The sequence below is a fragment of the Rattus rattus genome, chromosome 17 (assembly GCF_011064425.1).
Source record: "Rattus rattus isolate New Zealand chromosome 17, Rrattus_CSIRO_v1, whole genome shotgun sequence".
Taxonomy (NCBI): Eukaryota; Metazoa; Chordata; class Mammalia; order Rodentia; family Muridae; genus Rattus; species Rattus rattus.
Genome location: NC_046170.1, coordinates 33777242 through 33803650, shown reverse-complemented (window position 1 = coordinate 33803650; position 26409 = coordinate 33777242). Strand labels below are relative to the sequence as shown.

The 26409-nt window shown below is 45.2% G+C and overlaps 1 protein-coding gene across 3 annotated transcripts; it reads right to left on the bottom strand.

Moving 5' to 3' along the window:
- Window positions 1-954: 954 nt before the first annotated feature.
- Nudt7 (nudix hydrolase 7) lies at window positions 955-16171 on the bottom strand. Of its 3 annotated transcripts, XM_032887888.1 has the most exons (5): window positions 16057-16171; window positions 13143-13296; window positions 6459-6563; window positions 5277-5435; window positions 955-1615 (listed from the first exon to the last, which is right to left on the bottom strand). In XM_032887888.1, the coding sequence occupies exons 1-5, from the start codon at window positions 16161-16163 to the stop codon at window positions 1253-1255; spliced, it is 888 nt and encodes a 295-aa protein (XP_032743779.1). In that variant the 5' UTR covers window positions 16164-16171; the 3' UTR covers window positions 955-1252. The 3 variants fall into 3 exon arrangements, with proteins under 3 accessions (XP_032743779.1, XP_032743778.1, XP_032743780.1); XM_032887887.1 differs by lacking the exon at window positions 6459-6563; XM_032887889.1 differs by lacking the exons at window positions 955-1615; window positions 6459-6563 and adding an exon at window positions 4172-4237.
- Between the last annotated feature and the right edge of the window lie 10238 nt (window positions 16172-26409).

The following is a 26409-nucleotide window of genomic DNA, read 5'->3' as shown; positions in this document are numbered from 1 at the left end:
AGCTGGGACGTCAATTTTACTTGCAATCCCTTGAGCTTGGATGAATACTCATTTTGTCATTCTCAAGTATCATAGTATATAAGATAAATACACTTAGTATATACATATATGTACATGTATTTAGGGTCGCAGCAGTATTGCAGTGAAAAGGCCCAAAATTACAATGCAGAAAGATGAGAGAATTTTACCACTGTCATCCATCACTGACCCCTGGGAAGGGCTGCTTTGCTTCAAAGTCTCTCAGAGAGCCAGGCACTGACCATTCTTTGCTTTCTGCCATTCCCTTAGGGAATTTCTTCCCCTACCTGGTCACGGTTGGGTTATAGACATATCTACACTGAATCTCATGGAAGACAGAAAGTGGGGCTCCAGGGGAGCTGCCTTTCGGTCTTAAATCGAATGTAACTGGCAAAGTCATCTTTCTCCCTCATCACATTACTTCAAACTGAATGCCAGGGATCCATTTCACGGCAAAAGATCCTGGGAAGGCTGCTGACCCAGCTTAACCTCTACTGTCATGGAATGGGGGGAGGGTAGTGTGTGTGTGTGTGTGTGTGTGTGTGTGTGTGTGTGTGTACATATGTGCACATGTGTGTGTGGAGGTCAATCTTATATACCATTCCTCTGGTACTACCAACCTTTATTCAAACAGAGGCTCTCATTAGCCTGAAGCTTGCCAAGTAGGGTAGACTGCCTGGACAGAAAACCTCAGCGATGCCTGGTTCTCTGTCCCTAATGCTAGGATTGCAAATGTACACCACCACACCTGGGTCATTGTTCATGGGTGCTCAAACTCAGATCCGTATGCTTGTGAGACAGGCGCCATGTTGGTGGAACTATCTCCCTAGTCCCAAGAGGGAAGGTTTGAATGGTTAGCCAGAAATTTTTGCTAGATGAAACGATGGATTAAGAACATATTTCAAATACTTTAAAATAAGATGAGTGTTGCAAGCCTTATATTTGACAAATATTTATTAAGTGCCTACTATGTGACAGATACCCTTAAAACAACTAAAAATAGCGACATTTTTTAATGGGTAAAATTAGACTACCCTGCTCGTGCTTTTTTTCCAGTTCTGAAAGACTTATAGTGGTCAAGGTGAAAAATTGGTTACTGGAAACCAGGTAAGGCCCTCACAATCACGGTGTACGAAATATATTCACACCTGTCAGATACCACTCGCTAATGCTGCTGTTCTGAGCATAAGCTCATGCAAAAACCTCGTGTATGTTCTTTTGGGTTTCGGTGACTTCACAACTTGCTTGAAGACCATCTATGAAGAAAGGTCTTCTCACAAGACGGTATCAGGTCATGGAGATCAAATTCGGTCTCGAAGGAAGGACTTTTTTCCAAAATAATTAAGGCAGCCAGCACAGCCAGTTTTGAGGTCATTCCCTTGATGAGGTACTTCGAGCCAGTCTCAGGGTCTGTGTATTCAAAGCAATGCAAAACAAAATGGTAGCCAGAATGTGTGAAGTGGCTCTGGTAGTAGACTTGGGGACAGAGGAAATAGTCCAAAGGCACGAGGAACACATCCTTCACTTCATCAGCATTAGGCTGGGCCTGGAAGTCGGGGTCTAGAAATCCCACTACGGGCGTTACCAGGTCACCGTTCTGAAAGCGGACACCAAAGTTCATAAATTACAAAGTATAATGATACAATTTCAAAGATTAAACTCAGGTCAGTTCTGGGAGAGGGAAGACCAAAGCTATGCTATATGGTATACAGTGGGCTTGGGTAGTGATCCAGACACAAATATGTCCCCCATGGGAGAAAGATTCTCCACCTGTGTTGGCATCTAAGAAGACTCTGAAGGGGTGTGTGTGTGTGTGTGTATGTGTGTGTGTGTGTGTGTGTGTGTGTATACACATGCAAACGCTGGTATGATTGTAATGACTATGAAATGGTGTTATTTAGACCATGACCCCCTTGACTTAGGAATCACATTTGTGTGAGTATGTCTACTTTATAAATCCCACCATGCAAGTAAAGATACAGGAGCAAAGCAGAAGCACTATCTAAAAACAACTCCGAACTCCACAGTGGCTACTTCTCACTGATGGACACTTAGGTTAAACTATGATTGAAGTCATACATCGGAATGATGTCACATACCCTTTCCTCTTGCTGTGGACAGGGGAAGGATGTCACATCAACAGAAAATGGCACGATATTACTTAGGGCATACTTCTATTTAGAGAAAATAGATACAGAATTGCTTACAAACTACATTTTGATAATATACATATTTGTACTATGAAGATTTATTTAGGAAATACAAATGCTTACAAACGACCCAGAATTTCTACTGAATGGAAGGTCTTCACCTCTACTGGAAAGTCTGAAAGAGACAAGGACTGAACACAGGTATGGTCGTCTCTAGTTTGAAGTTCCTGGCCCATTAAAAATGTACTAGGAAAACCCAGAGGCAGGTACACTGTGAGATGGGCATCTAGAGAAAGGTTAAACAGGCCTATGGGAACCTCTCATAGGGGAATACAGCCAAAGAGTGTCTAAGAATGGAAACAGGTCATACTATTAACTACACCCAGGGTAAATGACAACCTTCAGATAGAGAGGAGGCAAGAGGGACATAGATCTTAAATGGCCTTAGGGCAGTAAATCTGAGGTCATGGGTCACCAAGACCCTCTGCCTTGCTGACTCTTGCATAAAGGCACACTCTCAGAGGTAATGGGGTTTCTTAGAGCAGATACTGAGCCAAAGTCTTAGATACAAGTAATTTCTTATCAAAATGCTGCCAGGGGAAACTGGTGAGAGGCTAAGGAGGGAGAGCAAGGCAGGTAGGGTGTTTTGGAGAATACTCTGGCTAGAGACAAGGAGTCCCTTGATCAGTCTCAGCCACTGGTGGAGGACAGCTTTGCAGAGCATCAATCCAGGGACTTCTGACCCTCTGTGTGTGATGTCCTTCAAGCTATCTCTACCTACCCAATGGTGCATTCTTAGCAGAGAGCTGCTGGCTACCAGAAACACATAGAGGGTTGGAAGGATGGATGAAGAGGTCTCAAGAGAACTCCAACAGGGCATGTCAGAATGAGCTGTTTTATTACGGTAACCAAAGCAATGGGGAAAACTAACCATGGGATCAGTACCTCCAAATCTAGGAGTTGAAGTATATCTTCCTTCTATGTTCTAGTTACATTTCTACTGCTGTGACAACACTCTCTCCAAAAGTCATGCTGGAGCAGAAAGAGTTATTTGTCTCACAACTCGATCACAGTCCATCACTGAGGGAAGTCAAGATAAGAACTCAAAGGAGGGCCTGCTTGCTATTCCACACAGCATTACCTCTGAGCAAGGAATTCAGTTCACAGCCAAAGAAATGAGTCAAGAACCATGGATGATGCTGTTTGCTGGCTCTAGGGCTGGTGTATGCTTAGGTAGCTTTCTTAGAGCCTAGGATCACCTGCCGAGGGGATGGTGCTGCCCATAGTGGGCTGAGCACTCCTGCATCCATTAACTACAAAGGCATGTCCTACCCTGACACATACATACACACACAGAGAGAGAGAGAGAGAGAGAGAGAGAGAGAGAGAGAGAGAGAGAGAGAGAGAGAGAGAGAGAGGCCAATCTGATCTGATCAAGATAATTCCATTGAGCCTCTCTACCCAGGTGATTCTAGGTTGTGGCAATTTGACATTAAAAACTAACCATCATATCCTGTAAGTTGCTTAGCTCAGGTATTTGTTAAGAGCAATAGAAAGCTGACAGAGACATCTATGAACTCCCTTATTCTGTCCACCCATGTATAATTCAGTAGCTCTCTGGGATAGTAGAAATGAAGCTACTCTGATTTGAGGAACTTTTTACCAGTATTAGCTTAATCAGTCAATAAAGGTCTAAAGCTCAACTCCCTAAAATAAGTTGGGAAATTTGCAGAAAATTGAAAATCACCCCATGAGAGAATGTGACTGAAGAGGAAGAAGCTACCATATTTCCCTCTCACTAATGCTCTCTTCTCTCTGCCCATGTCTCCCTATCTCTGTCTCCCTGTCCCTGTGTATCTGTCAACTGGATATAATCTGAAATGTAGGATGGGGTCAAGGGCAGAAGGGAAGACAATAGGAAAAGTAGTAAAGAAAGTGTGGGTTTAGATCACAATAATGTTCTAACCTTGTTTCTTAGTTGTGGCCAATGTACCCCAGCGGTGTCAGGCATTATGGGAGATCCTTGGGGTCATGACATGAAAACAGATGGCTTCTAATCTGTCATCATTCTAGACACACAACTATAGTGATAAAAATGATGCTGATACACGAGTTAAAATTGGCAAGTGACCCCTAAAGTCCAGCAGTGGCTGTTGCAGTGCAACAGCCAATGGCTATCCCAGCTCTAGGCTTTCCCATGCTGCTTGGTTTATAGGATACAGAAGTCCTTAGCTGCACGGGAGTGCAGGGCAAACAGCAGAGGTTTCTAGGCAACTTGTCAAATACTCTTGCTCTTCTCCCAGACTCTTAACCTAGTCTAACCAAGAGGGGCCCAGGGGCTGGAGAGCTGGTTCAGCAGTGAAGAGCACTTGTTGGTCCCATGGAAGGCCAGAGTTTGGGTTCTGAGCATCCTTCTCAGGTGGCTCCCAACCATCTACAACTCCATTTCTAGTAGATTTGACACTCTTTTGGTCTCTGTAGGATTCTGGATGCCTAGTCACCCTACTACATATACATAAATAAAAGTGAAGTCTTTTTTTTAAAACCTTCCTTAACCATGAGGTATTGGAACTGAAGGACATCCAGTATATCTTAAAACTGCCATGATAACATCAAGTGTGAGAGATCCTTTCAGATCCAACGACCACAGCAACCTGACAATCAATGCAGGGGGTGGTATGTAAGGTGAGGCCTCCAGTCCTGCAATAAGAAGTCTCTTTATCCTAAGGTATGCACCAAAAATGAGTGACATTAAACAGAAAGCACTGAGCCCCTCCAAGGGGATGCCATTTAGTGCGCTGCATGATAATGCATTATTTCCAACTGAGTTCTTAAAAATCGATGTGTCCTGGAGAAAAGTACACACCAACAGAACATCAGCGGAGCAGTTCTGCATACACCCAGAGTTCCACAGCACCAGTCTGAAAAGCACTGAGGTTAGCTCCGCTCTTTCTTCTTGGATGCGTGAGAAGGTCTACAGAGCTCACAAGGGGCAGAGACCACACAGGGACCCAGTTCTCCTGGCTCTGCGCCCAGTGCTCTTGGGAGTTATGTTTGAATGAATGTGGAAGCCCCTCAGAGCCCAGGAGGGCCCACTCGTATCCTTACATTAATAAGATATGGCACCAGGTGAGAGACCACTTCCACTTGGTGGGGATGCAGCCCCACCTCCTCCTGGGCTTCACGGAGAGCAGTAGCTGTGTCATCTGCGTCCACTGGGTCCCTCTTTCCTCCGGGGAAGCAGACTTCTCCAGGTGCCCTTCTCAGCTGAGGGATTGAAAGAACAAAGTTACAAAGCAAGAATTCAGTTTTGAAGCATTTAGTCATCTAACAAATATCAACTCAGCATCGACAGAGTCCAAGATACGTTTCTCCTTGAGTCCTTAAGACAAAACAAAACACCAAATCACCAGGACTGGTGAGAAGGACTCAGCAGGTAGGACACACATGAGTTTGAATCCCGATCCAACATAGTTGAAGGAGAAAAGTGTGATGCTTGAAAGTTCTGCTCTGACCTTGCATGAATGCCATGGTACAAGCACATTCACACTCAGTGCGCATATATGTGCATGCAAGCACACTCACAAAACTTACTTTATTAATTATTTTGAACACCAATAACTTTATTAGAAAGGTTGGAAAATGTTTAGAAAAATCCCCCATCATGAGATTATAAAAACATTTTTACTCAATATTAATATTAATTGAAGTTGCTACTTATTCATTCATGTTGTGTGTGCGATACTTTTTATATTTTACCACATATCCCTTTTTAATATATCTAGTACATATAGGTCATGAGACCATCCCTGATGCAAATGATAATTTAATTATATGAATAATGTGTATACTTGAGGAAAAATATTACTGCATAGAAAGCACACCTCAAGATGCAGTTTTGTTTTGTGTGACAAACTCGCAAGTCCAAAAAAGTTTTGCTAACTTCAACTCATTGATATGTTTTAAGTGTTATTTATTCAAGATATTATATTGATATAAAGTATATAGAGCATAATTCTCTTATATCCTCTGCCCCCATTTCTCTTCCTACCTATTAGCATTTCCTTAGTCTCCCTAAGCAGTTTTCCTTTTCATCATATAAATGTACACACACACACACACACACACACACACACACACACACACAAATCCGTGCCTGCGCATGCCACACAAAGAACTACAAGAAAATGAAAACAGTACATGGTTAAGTCTAGTTGCACTCATTTTTCTCCCAAATGGTATGCTTTCTTAAAAATGTTATTTCTTCTAATTTTCTCTTGATATATATACCTTACATTTTTCCTGATCCATTCCTTCTCCGATAGCCATCCAGGTTGATTCTGTAATTAAGGTACTGTGACTCGTGCTGCCAGGAATATTGATGTGGAAAAATCTCTGCCATTCATTAGTTTGAAATACTTTCGTTAAAAAGAGTGGAACATCTGGGTCGTATGGAACACCATTAAACATGGCTTAATTTTTTTTTAAACCTCCAATACTGACAACCATAGCGCCTAGACTAATTTATGTTCCTACCAACCATGTACAAAGCTTCTTTTCCTCTCCCAACCCTACCCCCTTGAACTGTTAGAAGAAAATGTCAATGAAAATATTTCAAAAAATGAGGTCGTGATTGAGGAGGACATCCAATGTTGACCACTGGCTTACACACACACACACACACACACACACACACACACACACACACACACACACACAGAGAGAGAGAGAGAGAGAGAGAGAGAGAGAGAGATCTTGCAGTAATAACCTTGCAGATTTCTCTCATTCCTGATTTTCCTCTACATGCCTGTAAAAGACAAGTGCAGAAGCAGACTGACACCAATGAGAGCTGTAAAAGCTAAAGGAAACAATAGTATAAAGATGGCATTATCAACAGATGATTTCGTTAAATCCTTTATGGGTGATTACCATACTCAGGGCATGTATTTCATAATTCTATAAGCTGCTATGTTTGGGGAGAAAGATTGAGATGGGTAGTCAGACAGCCCAGTCTAGCCTCAAATTTGCTATGTGGTCAAGAATGACCTGGATCTTTGACCTTCCAGCTTCATTTCCTAAGGGCAGAGATCGGATTGCACCACCGTGCCCTGTTTTAGGCAGCACTGGGGATGAGACATAATGGTGTGCTTGTTGTTGTAATAATGATGTGCAACCATACCTAATACCTAGTTTCAGAACACTTTCCTATTCCAAAAGGGCATCCATTAAGCTTTTTTTCCCTACCTCCTGGTCTCTGCTATCTGTCCAGATAGATTTCCAGTTTGTTTCACAGGAATGAAACCACATGGCATGTGACCTCATGTGTCTCAGCATCTCCTTTGTGACATTTTCCTATGCTGTATCACTGATCAGTGCTTCAGTCCTGTATGACTGAATGGTATTCCTTTGTTTGTATAGATCACAAATTATCTTTGTCACCACACAATCTATTTATTAAGAGTTTCTAGGGCCAGGGGGATGGCTCAGCTGGTAGAAGGGTTTGCTATGCAAGCCCAATGACCTGAATTGGATTCCTAGAATCCACGTAAAAAGCCGGATCTGACAGCATGCGTCTTTAGTTCCAGAACCCTTACAAACATGCAGAGGCAGGAGAACTGTCCAGAAGCCTGGACTTTCCTCTATTCATCAGTAATCCTTCTATAGAATGTGGGCCTGCCTGGCATAAGCTCAAAGAGTGGTGTGTGGGATCCCATGGCTGGGAACGTAAGGGATAAAGTCATGAGAGAACCTGTCTAAGGACAAGGTAGAAGGAGAGAAGTGACTCTCGAAAGTTACCATCTAGCTCCCTTACAGCAGGCCATGGCACATGCATGTCCATACTCATATGTGTACATATTGGATGGATGGATGGATGGATGGATGGATGGATGGATGGATGGATGGATGGATAGAAAGATAGATAGATAGATAGATAGATAGATAGATAGATAGATAGATAGATAGATGGGTGGGTGGATAGATGGATGGATAGAAGGATGGATGATAGATATATAGATAGATAGATACAAAGACAGATAGAAAGATAGATAAAATAGACAGATGAAAGGAAGATAGATACAAAGATAGATAGATAGATAGATGACAGAAAGCAAGATAGATAGAAGAAAGATAGATACAAAGAAATATAGATAAAAGATAGAAAGATAGATACAAAGAAAGATAGATAAAAGATAGAAAGATAGTTACAAAGAATGATAGATTAAAAGAAAGATAGAAAGACAGACCGACAGATAAGCAAGCGTTTGGTAAAACCCAGTATGGCTGAGGATCCACCATGATTGGTACCATATATTTCGCCATCTCCGTTTATTTTTGCTGACTCACATGAAGAATGGGGAAGCTCTCTTTTCTTGTGTCTGTACCCACATCCCTGAATCCAGGCCTTTCTGGTTTTAGGACCATGTGTAGCACCCCAGTCATTTCTTCCTTTCTCATCTCTGAGAGGGGCAGCCCTCATCCCTCTCTTCCCAGCTGGCCCAGCCCAGTTTCTCTTACACCCTCACCTATCCATGTCATTGTCCTCTCCAGCCATCTGCTGCGAGAGCCTGACTCAGCAGGGCTCTCGGGCCAGCTTCTTGCCAACTGTGTGCAAAGATCATGGCAGCGTTCACCTCTTAGAACCACAGGGCGGTTACATGAGCTGAGGCTGCCATGAGTGGAGTTGTGCCTAGCTCCCAGGCAGGATGATGTAATGAGGTCCTCTTAAAGTCAGCTCTTGATGTCCAGAGTTCAACCGAGATGTCTTGTTGGCATTTTTAGCAACTAGGGTGACAGAGCTGTGTAAAGAAAGCTAGAAGCCTGCTTCAGTCTGAATAGCTGAATGTTGAAACCCTCAGTTACAAGGCAACACCACTCAGAGTTGGGGCTCTTGGGAAAGCATCATGAGCAAGGCCCTACTGAGGAGTGAAAGCATTTCTAAAGGAAGGGCACAGAAATCTATTGCTCCTTTCACGCATGAGCACACAGGGAAAACCATCATATGTGAAGCAGAAAGAGAAGCACTGGGTGCTCTATCTGCAGATGCCTTAATACTGAGTTTCCCAGCCTCCACAAGCACAGGAAACCTTTGCTGTTCATAAGCCATCCAGTACAAGGTATTTTGTTACAGTCCTGTGAGAGGGCTAAGGCTGTTACGAGCTTTATTTAGTTTTCTACAGCTGATTACTCTGCGTTAGCAAGCTTGTTTCTTTTACCCATTCATTCATTTTATTTGGCGGTGCTGAGGGTTGAGCCCGGGCTTTGTGCATACTGGGGAAGTGTTCTGCCATTGCGCTCCACCCCCAGCCCTGGGCGACTCATTTGAAAACCTGAAACATGCACAGTTTGTCCCTGCTATAAACGAAGAGTTCTACAAGATCTGCTTCGGCAGGCATGGCCTCACGCATCCTCTCATCAATGACAGACACGGGAGTAGGGAGAGGAAGGTGGGACCATTTTCTGTCACCTGCAGCATGTCTTACAGAAGACGTAAGAACACACTTCCTGTTACATCATCTCTAAAATGTGATTTATTGTTTGTGCATTCAACACTAACAGTAGCTGGTGACAGGGGCATCCTCAAGGACTTCTCGGGCTTGATTGGAATGCAGACCTGATTTAAAATGTGTTTTGAAAGCTCTTCAAAGAGACCCAGAGCATGCCAATTCAAGTGGCCTTCCACCTCAACTCCAATTAATAGGGAATGAGGACCTTTTGGATTCCCGAGAACTCTCTACTCTTCGAAAACGTTCTCCTGCGTTGATGCAAGCACATTAAAAAAAAAAACCCAACCCAATTCTTCACAGGTTGTTGGGACCAGAAAGGGCTCTATTGACACATGGGAGCTCATAATCTTTTCCCTCTATAGATAGTGTAAGCTGCATGCATGTCTGTTGGGTGTACATGTGTGTTTGTGTGGGTTCCCCATGTTTACATGTGCATGTAGAGGCCAACAGTCATCTTTGGGTACTATTCCTTAGCTGACATCTACAATGAGTTCTTTTGTTTGGTTTTTATTGATTTTATAAGGTTATACTAAAATTAAATCACCTCTTCCTTCCCTTTCCTGTTTCCCCAAACGCTGTCATATACACTTTTCCTTGCTCTCTTTCAAATTCATGTCTTTTAAAATTTTTTCCTATTGTTACTTTGTGTATATATGTTATCCTAGCCTATTTGATAAGCCCGGGGCCAGCAAGAGACTGTCTCAAAAAACAACGTAGCTTCTGACATGACTAAGAACCTCTCCCGAACATGATGGCCTAAACTTGAGTGGACCAGGGATGGCACCAAGAGATAAGCCAAAGAGCAGCGGATAAAGCCCGAGAGGCCTCAACTCTACACAGAGAGCTGCAGGCAACTAAGGAGTAGTGGGAAGAGGGGAAATAGACCTCCCCAGAGAAGAACACATCAGTTGGTTACCCAATATCAAATGGTCAACTGTCCAAACATGTATGAGTAACATAATATGGACTAAGGAGGTTGTATTCAGGAATATATATGTACACACACACACACACACACACACACACACACACACACACCAAACAACAATGACAACAACAACAGATTGCTCTTTTAAAAGAACCTTCCAGAAGTAGGCCTGGTGATGCATGCCCATGATCCCGGTTGGTTGGGGTGTTGAGGCAGATGGACAGCAAGTTCAAGGCGTGATGGGTCTAATTTAAAGCCATGTTGGACAATTTGGTGAGACTCTGTCTCTACATAAAATGTAAAGGGAGGAGGTGGGGTGAAGGCCATGTTAGAAATCCATCTTGCCCGTCCCCAGGAACAGTTGCAGGGACTACTCTGCTTTCCTCTCTCACTGACAGGTAGGGCTTGCAGTCAGAGTGAAGGGAACTTTAACTAATTTTTAAATGACCTTGAGGAGCTGGAGAGATGGCTCAGTGGTTAAAATGGCCTGCTTTTCCTGCAAAGGACCCAGGCTCAGTTCCCAGCACTCACATGGTGGCTCGTGACCACCGAAAACTCCAGTTCCAGTGTATTCGATGCTCTCTTCCCACCTACGTGGGCACTGAGCACACATGGTACACCTACGTTTATTCAGGCAAAGCACTCATACGCACACTGAAATAAATCTTTAAAAATGAAAAGTAAATAAATAAAAATGGCCTTTATAATCATTGGGCATAACGGTTGTCAAATCAGTACCACTGGCCAGAGGCTTGAAGTCTTACAATGGCTTTACTGTTTTTCTGATAATCAACACCACACACACACACACACACACACACACACACACACACACACACACACACTCGGCAGGGGCAGGGGGTGTTTATGAGTACTTTATCTGTGCTTAGGAGCAGGGCTGAGACCAGGTCCCCATTTCTCCAGTTCCGGCTGAGTGTCCTTCTCCTCTGAGAAGCTGGACTTTGATCACTACGTGGACTTGTACATCACTTACTTGTCCTACAGTAGAAAGGATCACCACAGTTCTCTTGAAATGAGGTATTTGGGGGCTAGAGAGACAGCTCAGCAGTTAATAGCACTGGCAGCCTGGGTTCAATTCCCAGCACCCACATGGCGGCTTATACCTGCCTATAACTCCAGTCCCAGGGCTTCTGACACCCTCACACAGACGTGCAAGCAGGCAAAACACCAATACCCATAAAATAAGAGTAAATTATATTTAAAAAGTATGAATCAGGGCATTTATTTACACACATTCTTTATTTACATACATATGCTGTCAGTGAGACATTTTTTAATTATTCCACTTGAAAGGTCATGCTATTTTGTGTTCTATTTATTTCTATCTTGGGATAACCTTGAAATGGCCATTTCTCCAATTCTCTCTGGTAAATATTTCCAACAGCAAGGGAGGGTAACTACATGGGAGAGACAGGAACATATGGCCTGGTACGGCTGTAGACTGAGAGGGTTCATAACTTCAGCCCTGCATTCAACATGGGCAGCTGGCTCCAGGGGTAGGCCGCTAACCGCATGTTCTAGTGTACCTGAGGTGGATTAGTCTAACAGACTCATTGTTGATGGGGTAATTTTCCACCCCCATTCTGCCAGGATTACTGACACTGTCTGGAGACATGATGTCATCACACGGATGTGCCTGTGTGTACTGTTGTCATGGCAGAGGTCAAGGCGACCCTAAATATCCCACAGTGCCCGAGAAGGCTCCTATATACAGAGTGCGTTGGACCCAAAGGCTGTTTAAGCACCGACATTAAGAAACCCTGGTCTAAAAGTGTTTTCTAATTTTCTAATTTTATAAGTTTCTTTCTGAAACCTCGTTTACAAATGCTGTGTTGGGTTGAGGAGGAGGCTCAACGAGTAAACATGCCTGAGTGTCCACGTTTGTGTCTCCATTTTATGAGGTTGACACGGCTGTGCATATCTGAACCTCGACTTCTCTGGTGGGGTGGAGAGAGATTGTGGCACATACGAGCCACGCCTACGCTAAAACCACAGGCTTCAAGTTCAGTGAGAGGCTCTGTTTCAAGGTAACGAGGCAGATAGTAACAGAGGAGGTCACTAGTCTTCTCCTGGTCTCTATGATCTGTACACATGTACACATTAATAGGGCGCCAAGCACGCAGGCATGCAGGCGCGACGAGGGCACGCAGGCGCCAAGACGCAGGCACGCAGGCGCCGCACGCGCAGGCACGCAGGCGCCACGCGCAGGCACGCACGCAGGGCACGCACGCCGCACACGCACATTAAAAAGTAAACACCAAAACTTAAGTCAGCACTTGTGAGGCAGAGATAGGCAGTTGGTCATAAGTTCAAGGCCAGCTTAAGCTACAGAGCAAACAAACCTGTGTCTTAAAATCACCAAAAAAACCCACCAAACACAATCCCATTTCATCCTGTGCTTCCCTCCACCACCCTGATTTCAAAGGTTCACTGGATCACGGCGGCCTTGAATGAGGACGAAGTGACAGAAGGGTATGTTTTAAAAAGCCCAAGATGTCACAAGAGCTTCTTGTCACCTACCTTGTCTGAGCGGACCGTGAACAGCAAGTACAGCTTTTCTCCTCTGGCCAGCAATGGCAGAAGAACAGAGTACTTACTAGCGGACAAGTGGGAATATCTGGTCCCAACATCAAACTTTTTCAAGCGGGCCTTGGCATCATCAATCAGATTGTTTCTAAGAGGAGGACAAAACAAAACCTTGAGTAAGCGGAACTGTGGCAGCAAGCACCCAGCCCTGCCAATCGGTGTGTGTGTGTGTGTGTGTGTGTGTGTGTGTGTGTGTGTGTAGCTTGGATTTCATTTCTGAGTCTCATTATAGTTTTCCAACAACCTGGCAGAAATCTCACTACTTAAATGGCATGTGTTAGCAAGACTGACAGAGGCAAAATAAAACAACAACAAAAAACCCCCCACCAAGTCCATGTTACATACATGAGTTGGCTTTGAAAGGCAAACTAAATGTAAAATTCCGGTGTAAGCCAGGTTATGCAGGTAATGCCTGCATGCGAGAGGCAAAGGTGGGAGAACCTGCAGGGAAAGGTTATCCTCAGTAACTCGGTGAGTTCAGGGCCTGCCTAGGACACATGGTTACCTCAAAAAACCAAACCAAACCAAACAGCAAATACATATGGTAAAATATTCCCCTGATAACCCGACACTTGAACTTTGATATCTGTAAGTAAACTGGATCTCACTGTAGTCCCAGCTATTTGGGAGGCTGAGGCAGGAGGATGACAAGTCAAGGCATCCTTGGTTTACAGAGTAAGCGCAAGGTCAGCCTTGAATTCTAGAATGAATGAGATATATATATATATATATATATATATATATATATATATATATATAATGTGGGGCTTGGGATGTGGCTCGGTTTAGAGCATTTGCTGAGCAAGGGAGGCCCTGGCTCTGTTCCTAGTACTTTAGGGGAAGAATTATAATTGCTACAGGCAGACAGGACAGGTGGACCAAAAACTCTTTATGAGGCTTGCCTGCTCCTTCCGCTGCCATGTTCACAAACCCAGATACCCTGTAAAAGTAATTCTCAAGCACACAGCCACAGGATCTGCTACAAGGCTGTTCCCAACAGACCTTGGGACTTATCGCCAAAACCTGACTCAGTGACTTTGAGGTGAGGCCTGAGGATGAGCATTTTATTCAACTTCCAAAGTAGCAAGACTCCTGGCAGCTCAAGAGACTGTACTTGGAGAACCATTACTGATTCACCGCCACCAATGGTTCATTTATGTAGCTCTGTCTGAGTCCCTCGGACAAGCTTTATGCTTTATGCTGCTGGTCTGCACAGTGTGTTGGATGGTGACCTCGTTCAGGAGGACTTAGAGCTTGGGAATGTGACCTTACTCAGAAATAGGATCTTCATAGATGTAAGCAGTTAAAGCTCTCGAGGTAGTGTTACCTGAATTTAGGGAGAACTACTGGCCCAGCACACACACACACACACACAAAGGGGGGGCAGAGACAGAGAGAGACACATAGAGACCCCCTCCTACACACAAAGACACAGAGACACACACACACACACACACACACACACACACAAACACACACACACACAGACACACAGAGACACATAGACACACACACACACACCACACACAAAGACACAGAGACACAGACACACACACACACACACACACACACACACACAGAAAAAGAGACAGACAGACAGACAGACAGACAGACAGATGGGGATTCAAGAGCTGCTGCTGCTGCTATAAGCCAGAAGTCACCAGAAGCTGGAAAAGGGCAAAGGACCATGCCCAGAGACTTCTGAATTTCTTCCTGCCCACGCCTTAATTGTGGATTTCAGACTGGATTATGGGGCCTTCAGACCCAAGAGAGGCCAATTGCTATTCCTTAAGTCAGACAGTTCGTAGGACTTGGTCACAGTGGCTGTAGAAAGTGTACGTTAGTTTTCATTATTCTGTAGTATGACTGTGCAAAAGCAGGCGTTTAGGTCAGCCAGAACTCCTTTCTTCTCAAAAAATACGGATGAAGCCAGGTATGGTAGCTCACACCTTAATTCCCTACTGCGTGGGAGGTTGAGGCCGGAGGACTACCAAAAGTTTGAGATCAGCCTGGGCTACACATGGAAACAAATACTGACATCATCTCAAGGAGCCTGGAAGTCCACATCTGCCACGTCCTTGAAGGAAGCCGTGAAGATAAAATGGCCAGTTCACGCACAAGGTGGCCCTCAGCTGTGAGTGTTAATCACTAACTAGGGTCTCCTTGACAAGCCTTTGGTAACGGGGGTTTGCTTATTCTCGCTGCCCCGCCCCCTCCATGTGATAGAGCTGGCTGTAAACCAATCAACTGTCCTGGAAAGGGTTTGTGACAGCTGGCACACAATACAGTCAATGCTCACTGGCCCCTGGCCAGAAAAAAAACAATTATCCAGACAAGCAGGAAGAAGTCTTAAACAGCCCAGAAGCAGCAGGGAAACAAAAATCTAGAAACAGTCTTAGGACTATATCATCAAAATAGGAGTAACAGCTCTGAGCGGGGCTGGCCCACTCTGTGTTGAGTTTTCAGGGTAGTCTGTAGTCTATGTGAGCCCAGGCTGGGAGCAGTGCCTTGAGCGAGAACCTCCATCATGCCTGGAAGACGCCACCCAGAAACTTGAACTCTGATGGGGTTCTGAGGTTCCGCCGTGGGGGTTACTGAAGAGTGACTTGGATTGGCAAAAGGGAAACGCTGTGACCTTGGGGGATGAGGACACGCCTGAGTCTGTGTGAATCGTATTAGGGGAAACCCCAACTCTGTCCCCAGGAGCAGAAGAACAAAGTTCGAGCTGGAGAGGACCCCTGATGAACCTGAACTGCAGGGTGGATATGCAGGGCGTCAGACTCAGGCCTGTGCAGTGATCGGAGCCCGGCTAGGTCGGGCTCCAGTGTCTGGAGCCGGAGAACTTTACCTGACAGACTCCTGGAGTCCACAAGGTCGCGGCATCGGCCCTGCTCTACCTTTCCTACAAGCGGCTGGAGACTTCGGGAAGCAACTAGTTCTGACGCGCACGCGCATTGTAGCCCCAGCCGGGAGTGAGGGCGGGGACTCTGCCGGGAGGAGAGGCTGAGGGCGGGGCGCTTCATAGACGCCCGAGAAGGGGCGGGGCATCTAGGTGGAGCTTGTTCTGGGCTGAGTTAGGTCGGAAGTGGTGCTGACCCGGTTTAAAGTGTTTAATACGCTAAAATAGTTTGCTCTCTAGTTGTGTGGGCTTCTTCAAAACCATGGAGCATGTGAGAAAATTTGCCATGAGTAATTGTCAAAAGTACTTAATTTTAAAAAAATATTGCACTTGCCGGGTGTGGTGGCACAAGTCTTTAATCACAGCACTTGGGAAGCAGTGGCAGGAGGATCACTGTGAGTTCCAGGGCAGCCTAGTCTACAAAGCAAGTACCAGAAAAGCCAGGAGTGTTACACAGAGAAACACTCATGACTTGAAAAAAACAACAAAACAAAACAAAATTACATTTTACTTACTAGTGTGTGTGTGTGTGTGTGTGTGTGTGTGTGTGTGTGTGTGTGTGTGCCACAGCATGCAACTTTCAGGAGTCAGTTCTCTCCTTCCACCCTGTGAATTCCAGGGATGGAACTCAGGTAGGTAAGCTCAGAGGCTGGGAAGGGAAAGGGGGGCTGCATGGAGAGTTGGGGTCTTGGAAAACCAGGCCAAGCTCCTCATTCCTGGCCAAAAGACGGTGTCTAAGATATGGTCCCGTCCCCCCTCCCCCACCACCTGTCCCAATGTCTCCAGTGTCCTACTGCAACGTGGACCGCCCAGAGGTACACACCTACTGAGTCCCAGGAGGGTGGCAGGTCCCAGTGTAGCTAGATGCTGCTGTCTGACACCTGCACCTGCTTTCAGGGATGAGCTGCCTAACAATGGGAGAGCTGGGAGAGTACACTCACGGGGCACTGGAAGTATGCCATCACCTCACCCAGAGCTGGATAGAGAGTGTGCAAGGATACTGGTAGGACCTGAGAATGGAGGGCAGGGGAGCAGGGCAGGCTTCCCCAAAGACTGGCAGTGTCTGACACAAACTTAACATGTGCTTTACAGTTCACATATTCTTCCATAATGTCACACATGAGTGCAATGTATCTAGTCTTGTACACATGAGTACAATGTATCTATTGTAAATGATTATAATAATATCCACCTCCCATACCCCTCCTCTTTTTCCTCCCAGAACCCCCAACCAGTGAATCTGACTCCCAAATTCATGTCGTCTCCTTCCTTTTATTTCTCTTTTATTTTCTTAAAACCCAAAGAAGTTGAATGTAAAAGTAATTAAGTAATATATAAGAATGAGTCAAAAGCTGAATTACATTCATCTTTACATCAGTATAGTAAAAAATACAATTTGTTGTATATTATTTTTTAATGGGGGAATAATTCCATTAAAATCAAGAGTACTTAGGACTCATGAGAATCCCATTATGGCTAAGGGAACAGTGTACCACAGGTCCCAAGATTTTAAGTTGATTTTTATTTATGTATATAGGTATAAGTCTTTTTTGCATGCTTGCTAGAATTACAGGCCCAGTGTGCCTTCTGGGAACTGAACTCAGGTCCTCTGAAAGAATAGATTGTGCCTTAACTGCTGAGGTAACTCTCCATTCCAAGACTTTCAAAAAGCACTAAACCTGGCTGGGCATGATGGCCCTCACCTTTAACCTCGCACTTGGAAGGCAGAGGCAGGTGGATCTCTGTGAGTTCGAGGCCACCCTGGTCAACAGAGCTCTAGGACAGCTGGGGATGTTATATAGAGAAACTCTGTTTTGTTTTGTTTTTTAATCACTAACCCAGCACCCTGTGGTTTATCTAGTTATCTGAGCAGTACAATACCAGGAGAAGCTGGGGAGGGTCCAAACCAAGAACACCATGACATCTTAATAACACTGATGATCACCCTCCATATACCTCAGTGTCAATCCTCAGAGCAGGGTGCTGGGGAGATGGCTCTATGGTTGAAACTCTTGCTTATAGGAATCCCCATAATCCACACAAATGCCAGGTAGGTATATTGATCTACCTGTAATAACTCCAGTCTGGGAGAGTAAAGACAGGGTATTCCAAGGCCCCTAGCAAAATGAGCCGTTATCAGTTAGCTCTGGGTTTGATTGAGCTACCTTTGTTTGAGGCTGATTCTCAGCATCGACCTCAGGGCACCAAATGCACCTGCACATATGTACTCACACTGACACACGTAATCATACACACACCACACACTCATGTGTGCATGTGTGCACATGTGAAAGTGAAAAAAAATTCCTCAGAAAGACAGTGAATAGGGTTACTTTTTACAATAATGGTATTGCCATCCTCTCTCTCTCTCTGTCTCTCTCTCTCTCTCTTGATTAGAAAATAAAAACATCAAGCTTGAGGTCACAGGGCTCTGGTTTGAGGCTACCTCATTCTGACCTCTGAGCCCGTGTATTTCAACACACCCAAGTGAAACAAATGGCCGGTGGATTAGGTGTGTCCGACTATGTAGGAGAAATAATGACTCTGCAGGTAATGTCCACTGCATATCTGCTTGTGAGAAGTATAGGCCATGGCTGAGACACGGAGCCTTGACCTTCAGGCCTCTCAGTCTCGAGGAATGATTGCAAACGCAACCTACATCTCTAGTCATTTACTATGTGAATAGGAAGGGGCGATGACCACGGTTCAGAGAGTTGAATTAAAGGCTGAGAATTCCATCTGAGAGGTCTCTTTTCTTCAGACTTCTTTTGATGGACTCTTTGCCCTAAAGGTGCTCAAGCTGAGACTTAAAGGTTTTAAGTGTCTTCACACCGACACAGGATAAATTATTTCTCTGCTGTCGAAATGAACCAGTTCGAGTTAGGTTAGAATATATAAAGGTGAGTTTACTGGGAAGCAGATCTTGGATGGGTTTACTGGTCCCGAGGATTGAGGCCAGGGAAGTCATCTTTGGGGTGGGGGGAGACAGAGGGGAGTGGGGGGGAGGGAGAGGGAGGAGGAGAAGGGGAGGGGAGGGGAAGGGGAAGAGGGAGAAGGAAAAGGAGAGGGAGAAAGAGAGGGAGGGAGAGTGAGAGAGAGTAGCATCCACACACAGAGAGACAGAAAACATAGAGGGGGGAGAGAAAAGAGAAGTGGGGAGAGATCAAAATGTCTGCATTATATAGGCAAGAGTCTCTGGGGGAGGGGAAGCCCAGCCCCTGGACTGGAAAGTTCACGACAGAGGATGGGATATGTCCTGTTACAGGTAGGAACTGAAGGATGCTGGGAGAATCTGGAGGCCAGGTCTGCCTTTGTAGGTAAAATATGCACCTCAGCTGTTTGTCCTGGGTTAGAATCCCAATGTCACACAGCAAGTAAATGGTAGAGCCACATATTAGCCTCATCCATCTGGACTACTAAGGCATCTAAGGTGATAAAGACAACACTGTAGGCTGAGGGGACAGCAGAAGCCAGCTTGGCTATGGAGTCTTGTTTAGAGGGCCTCACTGTGCAGTGAGCCTGCGGGGGTGAGGTGGGGGAAGCATTCTGCAAATGTAGACACTGCTGGAAGTGCAGGGAACGCCCTTGCCTGTCACAGCAAGATGACAGTTAAAGATCTTCACCAAAGACCAGAAACTAGGAATCTGGGTTTTAGGGAGACCCTGGCTGCACCATGGGAAATCAGTTGGCATCAGGGAGAAGTTGGAAACAATTAGGAATAAAGGTTGTCCTCTGACCGACCTACCCAAAGGTGCATGTACCCACGTCTACATACATATGAATGGCCTTCATACACAAATGCACATGCGCCCACATGTACATGTGCACTTGAATACACATTTATGCATACTACACACAGGACATGTTCAGCTTTTGTAAGAGTGGCTGTAGCATCACACCGTGAAATGTATCATGGTGTGTGTGTGTGTGTGTGTGTGTATATCATGGTGTGTGTGTGTGTGTGTGTGTGTGTGTGTGTTCGTTCAGCAAGCACTCATGTAGTTAACAGAGCCTCGTGGTCAACTGGTAGCCTTTTAAAAAAGCAATGACTTCTCTGAGCAGCTCTACACATGAACATAATTCTTTAAAAAAAATTATGTGTGGAAGACAGACTTTGGTCCAAAAGGTCAACCCCCACCCCCACCCCAAGCTACGTCCCACAGGCACAGGTCTCTCAAAGAAGCACATCCCAGGAGACAGGGTCAGCTTCTCCTGCAGACCACCCAAGACCTCCGGAGCAGAGGTTACCTGAAGAAGAGCTCACAGCTCACAATTAGAGGAACACCCTTAGGAGCTTTATCAATGCAAAGGGATTTAAGAGCTCAGGGGAGTAAGGCACAACAGAGAAGTAATTAATTTCCCGGGTTGCTGTGGGCAGTGGAGTGGGACCCAGGCAGGCTGCTGAGAAACAGGAAGTGCACTCTGGGAAAATAATGCTCAGAGGATGTGAGTCACCTCCATTCCTTCCTCCTCGATTTAGAGGTGGGTCAATCACTAATAGCTAAGTTCCTGGAGGAAAGCTCAGAAGGATTCCAGAACAAGCCTCACGCATAAATACCGCACAGCTTGCTGATGGCATTTCTCCCTCTTATTCCCACCAACTCAACCCTTATTCTCAGCTCCATCATCTCATGCTACCTCCCCCTATGCCAAGTGATGTCCCCATGGAAAGAAAGATAGTTGAGAAGGAAGGTCACGAAGGATTGGGTTATAAACAGGAATTTCTCTACAAATAGTTCAGGGGCCAGTGATGTTAAAATCACATAGTGTGGACAGGCATAGTCTAGACGAATCAATCCCTGTTATGGGGTACTTTTCCTGGAGAGATGTGACATACATGTCTGTTCACCTCAGATATGAAACTGATGACCTACCAAAGTAATGATACCACTTGTGGTGCTTTGTATATGTTTGGCCCACGGGAAGGTGTGGCCTCATTGGAGTAGATGTGGCCTTGTTAGAGGACGTGCATCACTGTGAGGTGGGCTTTGAGGTCCTGTGCTCAAGCTCCACCCAGTGTGGAAGAGACCGCCTCCTCCTGGCTGCCTGCAAAAGATAGCGCCTTTCTTGCTGCCTTTGGATCAAGATGTAGAAGTCTCTGCTCCATCTCCAGCATCATCTCATCCTGGACTCTGCCATGTTTCCTGCCATGATAATAAAGGACTGAACCTCTGAAACTGTAAGCCAGCCTCAATGAAATGATTTCTTTTATAAGAGTTGCCTTGGTCATGGTGTCTCTTCACAGCAATGAAACCCTAACTGAGACACTGCTAAAGTCCAACTTGGTAAACCTGTGAGTTTCTTTGGGTTCCTTACTGAAGGAAGGATAATTCCAAGGCAGCTTCACCACCAAACTCTCACCCCAGCATGGGTGATATAGCTGATGAAAACTAGAACTGTGGGGTCCCTGCACAATTTGTAGGCACGTGGGCAGAGTAAATAGTTTGTTCCAGGCAGCTCGGCTACTCTGAGTCTCCTCAGCAGACATTACTGCTTATGTAACTTTAGAGAGGAGGCTTCATGTGTCTTGTTGGTCTCAGGGACTTCCTATGATTTACTTGATATTTACTTCCATCGTGTAGCATCTCTGTAGGACTCCCCCAGTCTTAAACTTTCCTCCAGATGGAGTATTTCAAATTACTATAGACCCTGTAGGTTCTCATTTTGGGGTAAATTTCACCAAGGATCATGTGTTCCTAAACTTCTGATAATTCTTCTCTGAAGGTCAAAGGAATTCAATTGGAAGCTCCAGTGAGGGTCAGTTAATGCTGAGAAGATAGAGCCACCTGTCCTGTCACCGTGGTGATATTGTAGCCCCAAAGGGAAGAAGAGAGGTCTATGGAGGACCATAAGTTACCATTCCTTAACAACATGGACAGGCCCAACTCTGGAGAGGCTCCAGGACTGGTGAATGGACTGCTGTAGAAAGTGGAGGGCTTCCTACATACTATGGCTATTCTATTCTACATAAGTCTATTTTATCAGTGTGTGAGTGTGGTGAGTGAATTTGAATGTGTGTGTGAGTGTTTGTGTGTGTGTGTGAGTGGGTGTGTCTGGAGGAATAGAATTAGAGAAGGAACTGTGAGTATGTGTGTGTGTGTGTGTGTGTGTAGAGGAGTATATGTATGTGTGTGTGATGTGTGTGTAAGTGTGTATAGTGTGAATATGTGTGTGTGTGTGTATGGTGAGTGTGTGTGGGGTGAGTGTATGTGTGTGTGGTGTGTGTGTATAGTGTGGCGTGTGTATGAATGAGTGTGTGTGGTGAGTGAATGTGAGTGTGTGTGAGTATGTGTGTGTGTGAGAGAGAGAGAGAGAGAGAGAGAGAGAGAGAGAGAGAGAGTGAGGTGAGGAGGTGAGCAGGTGAGCAGGTGAGCATACCTTGGTTTTTGTGACACCCTGTCACAAAAGTGGGACTCTCTGATTTATCCAGGCTGGTTGGCCAGCAACCCCAGAGATGCTCTTGTCTCTTCATCCTTAGTGCTGAGGTGTGCTGCACGCCTGGCTGTGTAGGGGCGAGATGAGAATCGCTCAAACTCAGGTTCTTATTCTTGTGTGACAAGTACTTGACTAGCTGAGCTATATCTCTTTCGTGTCACTTTTAAAAAGGTATCTTTTATTTACTCTTTGACAGTGTCATCCATGTAAACAGTGTATCTTCATCATCTGCACTCAACTCCTCTCTTCCACCCCTCCAAAGCCCATGACACATCCCTCTCCTCCTTCATTACCCTTCATGTCTTCTTTATTTATTTAATTATTTATTTATTTATTTATTTATTTATTGTAACCTGTTGAGTCCAGCAGGCACTGATAAAGCCGCCTGACACCTTGGGGATATGGTAGCCCCAGAGAGAAGAGGAAAGGCTAGCTACCAAGGAGCATAATGTACCATTCCTTAACAGCACAGGCGAGTCCAACTCAGGAGAGGCTCCAGGGTCGGTGAATGAATTGTGGTAGAAAGTGGGTTGCAAGTGGAGAAGTTGCTATACAATATGGACCGTTGAATGTTGGCTCACCTTGTTGGCTATACCCTGTGGGTGTGTATAGGTCTTCTACAGGGAACCATAGTGAGTTCATAGGTATGATGTCATGTCCAAGAGACACCATTTCACACCACTCCTCCCTGTGCCCCTGCTCTTAAATTCTTTCTGCTCCTTCTTCCTCCATGTTTCTTGAGCCTCAGGGAAGGGTGATCAAGATGTCCCACACAGGCATGAATGAGCATTCAGTGGTCACTTATGCTTCTGTTCAGGTATGAGTCTCTGACTTAACTGCTGTTCAGAGAAAGCAGAAGCTCCTTCCTCTTATTTTTAGAGATCCACTAAGAAGGAAAGATGTGAATTTGGTCCAGCACATGCTTTGATTCAAGGTTGGTTCTTGCTGAGGCGTCTCATTGGATGTTGGTGATAGAAAAGTCCTGAAGTCAAACACTTCCCAAGAGAATCTCCTCACTGAGGCAGAAGGGCTCTGGCCTCAGGGATACTGACCTGTGGCAATTCAAGCATCTGAGTTTGCCCTGAGAGCCTGAGGTAATTCTGAATCAGAGAGTACTCTTTGAAGAGTGGAGAGTAGAATGAGTTGGGGATGGCCAGTTGGTAGAGCGTTTGCCCACCATGCACGAAGCCCTGGGTTTGATCTCTAGCATACCACAGCAGTAAAGGCTGTGATTCCAGCAACTCAACACTTGGGCGATGGCAGCATCAGAATCTGGTGTTCGAGGTTATTCTTGACTGCATAACAAACTTGACTAGTCTTGAATGCCTGAGACTCTATCTCAAAAGAAGAAGAGGGAGAGAAGGAGGAGAAGAAGAGAGAAAAGAATTGAAAGGTTAGACATCAGCTGCCAAGGTTCAGTGAAAAGAGACTGCTGAAGAAAGGTCTTGAATGATCATCAAGGGTTATGTCTCAGAGTCTGTGCTGCTGGGACAAACACTGTGACCAAAAGCAACTTGGGGAGAAAAGGGTGTATTTTATCTTACAACTTCGCGTCTATCATCCAGGTAAGTCAGGGAAGGAACCCGGAGGTAGGAACTGATGCAGAGGCCATGCAGGAGTGCTGTTTCCTGGCTGCTAGGCCTGCTTTCTTACTTGTCCAGAACCACCAGCCGGGAGGTGACACCCCGCCCCCTACAACACAGTGAGCTGGACCCTCTCACGTCAATCATAGACGAAGAAAATACAGCACAGGGTCTGCTCACAGATCAATGCGGTGGGGACATTTTCTCAATTGAGGTTTCCTTTCCAAAAAATGACTCTAGCATGTGTCAGGTTGACATAAAACTGGGCAGTGCAGGTCATTATAGGAACTATAAAGGAAATGTCTGCAGAACAGCTGTGGGTTACAAAAGGCTGGGGATTTATTTCCAGGTGCCTCAGTTGAGATTTGAAGCATAGCCCTCTCCAAGATGGTTGAATTTTCACAGGGCAATAGTAAAACAGACATATGCTTGCCTTAAATCTTTGAGCCAGGTCTGCCGCAGACTCACACACCTCTGGGTGCTGCCTTCACACAATTCACACCACTAATGGTCTGCACACACTTGGAAATGCGATAGAGATTGGTGATGTCTGATTGCTTTTCTGTCTTGTAATCGTTGTGTAATGGAACAATTAAGAAGACTTAATTACCGGTGACAAGTGTACTGGGAAGTTTGTCATTTGAACGAAGGCTCCATCTAGCAGCCATGTCGTGGTATGGCTGTGTCTCCCAATGAGGCACCTTCTGCTCCCAATTAGCCGGGAAATTAGTTGTGAAATTGGCTCAAGATTTTCCAGGACTCACGGACGGCTCAGCTTCATGACAGAAACAGAAGCTGTTTCACTGGAAACTTGCCCTCTGCGATCTCACCTTGGTCTTGGAGTCATCGTCCCACAAACCCCTAACTCAACCCCAGTTGAAGTCTTTGACCTTCATAGGTAATTGAAAGAGGGAGTGTGGTGGCTTGAATGAGAAATGCCCCTGTAAGCTAGTGTATTTGGATACACTACACACATACATCTGGGTGATGGAGCTGTTTGGGAAGGTTATGGAACCTTTAGGAGGTGGAGTCTGGCTAGAGGAAGTGCTTCACTGCGGGCAGGCTTCAGGGTTCTATAACCTGGTTCCATTTCCTGTTCTAGTTCAGCTTCTTTCTCCTGCTACCATGCTGATACTCCTGTAGTGATGCCTTTCCCAAGCTGATGGGCTGCATCCCCTCTAGAACCACAAGCCATAAAAACCTCTTTCTCCCTTAAGTTGATTCTTGTAAGCGCACTGGATCACGGCAACAAAAGTGAATTAGCATAGGCAACAGCCCACATCCCTGCCTACAGCCCAGACTTTTGTCACACTGAACCTCAGTAAAGGACCACACCATCTGTAGTCTATTTCCAGGAACACCATTCGACGTGCGTCAACTCATTTTATAACTTCAATGATGACATCACATTGTAGGCAGAGAGTTGGTCCTCCCTTTTGGGAAGGATGCTATCAATTTGCTACTGGCTTCTAGCTTCCTGTGTGGCCTATGCTTAGACTGGCCACAAAACAGTCTTGTCGGGTAAGGAAGTCAGTGCCTGTCGCTAAGAAGACTGATGAGATCGGGAGATGCCCTGGTGTCATTTCCAGTCGTTGTGGAAGGATGTTGCTGGCATCACAGTCTGAGGGACATTCTGTGGTGAAGAACGTGCTTTCCATCTGTGCTTAGGTGAGCAGTCATGAACTATCTGCAGCCTCTGAGCGCTTGCCCTGGAGTCAGAATGGCTGAGAAACTCAGTTTTTAATTTGGTCCCATTTCATTAACTTAAGTTTAAATAGTCACACGCCGCTACTATACTAACACAATCTAAGTATTATAGCTTCTGAGTTTCCTGTCACCCTGATGTTCTCTGCAGAGTGACTGCTCCAGTCGTCTACAAGGACAGCAAGACCTCAGGCAAAACTCACACTTTGGGGCAGATTCGGTTTTTTTTTAATTGGATTATTTACATTTCAAATGTTGGGGGCAAATTCTTAAAGGCATTTCTACAGTGATATATATATATATATATATATATATGTGTGTGTGTGTGTATATATTTCATTAAAAAAGACTCTTTAGATTTTAATTTTAGTTGTGTGTGTATGTGTGTGTGTGTGTGTAGGGGTTACACGTGAGTAGAGGGTGCTTGCAGAGGCCAGAGAACAGTACTGGATCCTCTAGAACTGGAGCTGTAGGTGGTTGGGAGTCCCTTGATTTGGGGACAGGGCTGTTAGGAGCAGAACGTGGCTCTTCTATAAGAGCAGTAGGATGCTCAGAGCCACAGAGATGTCTCTCCATCCTT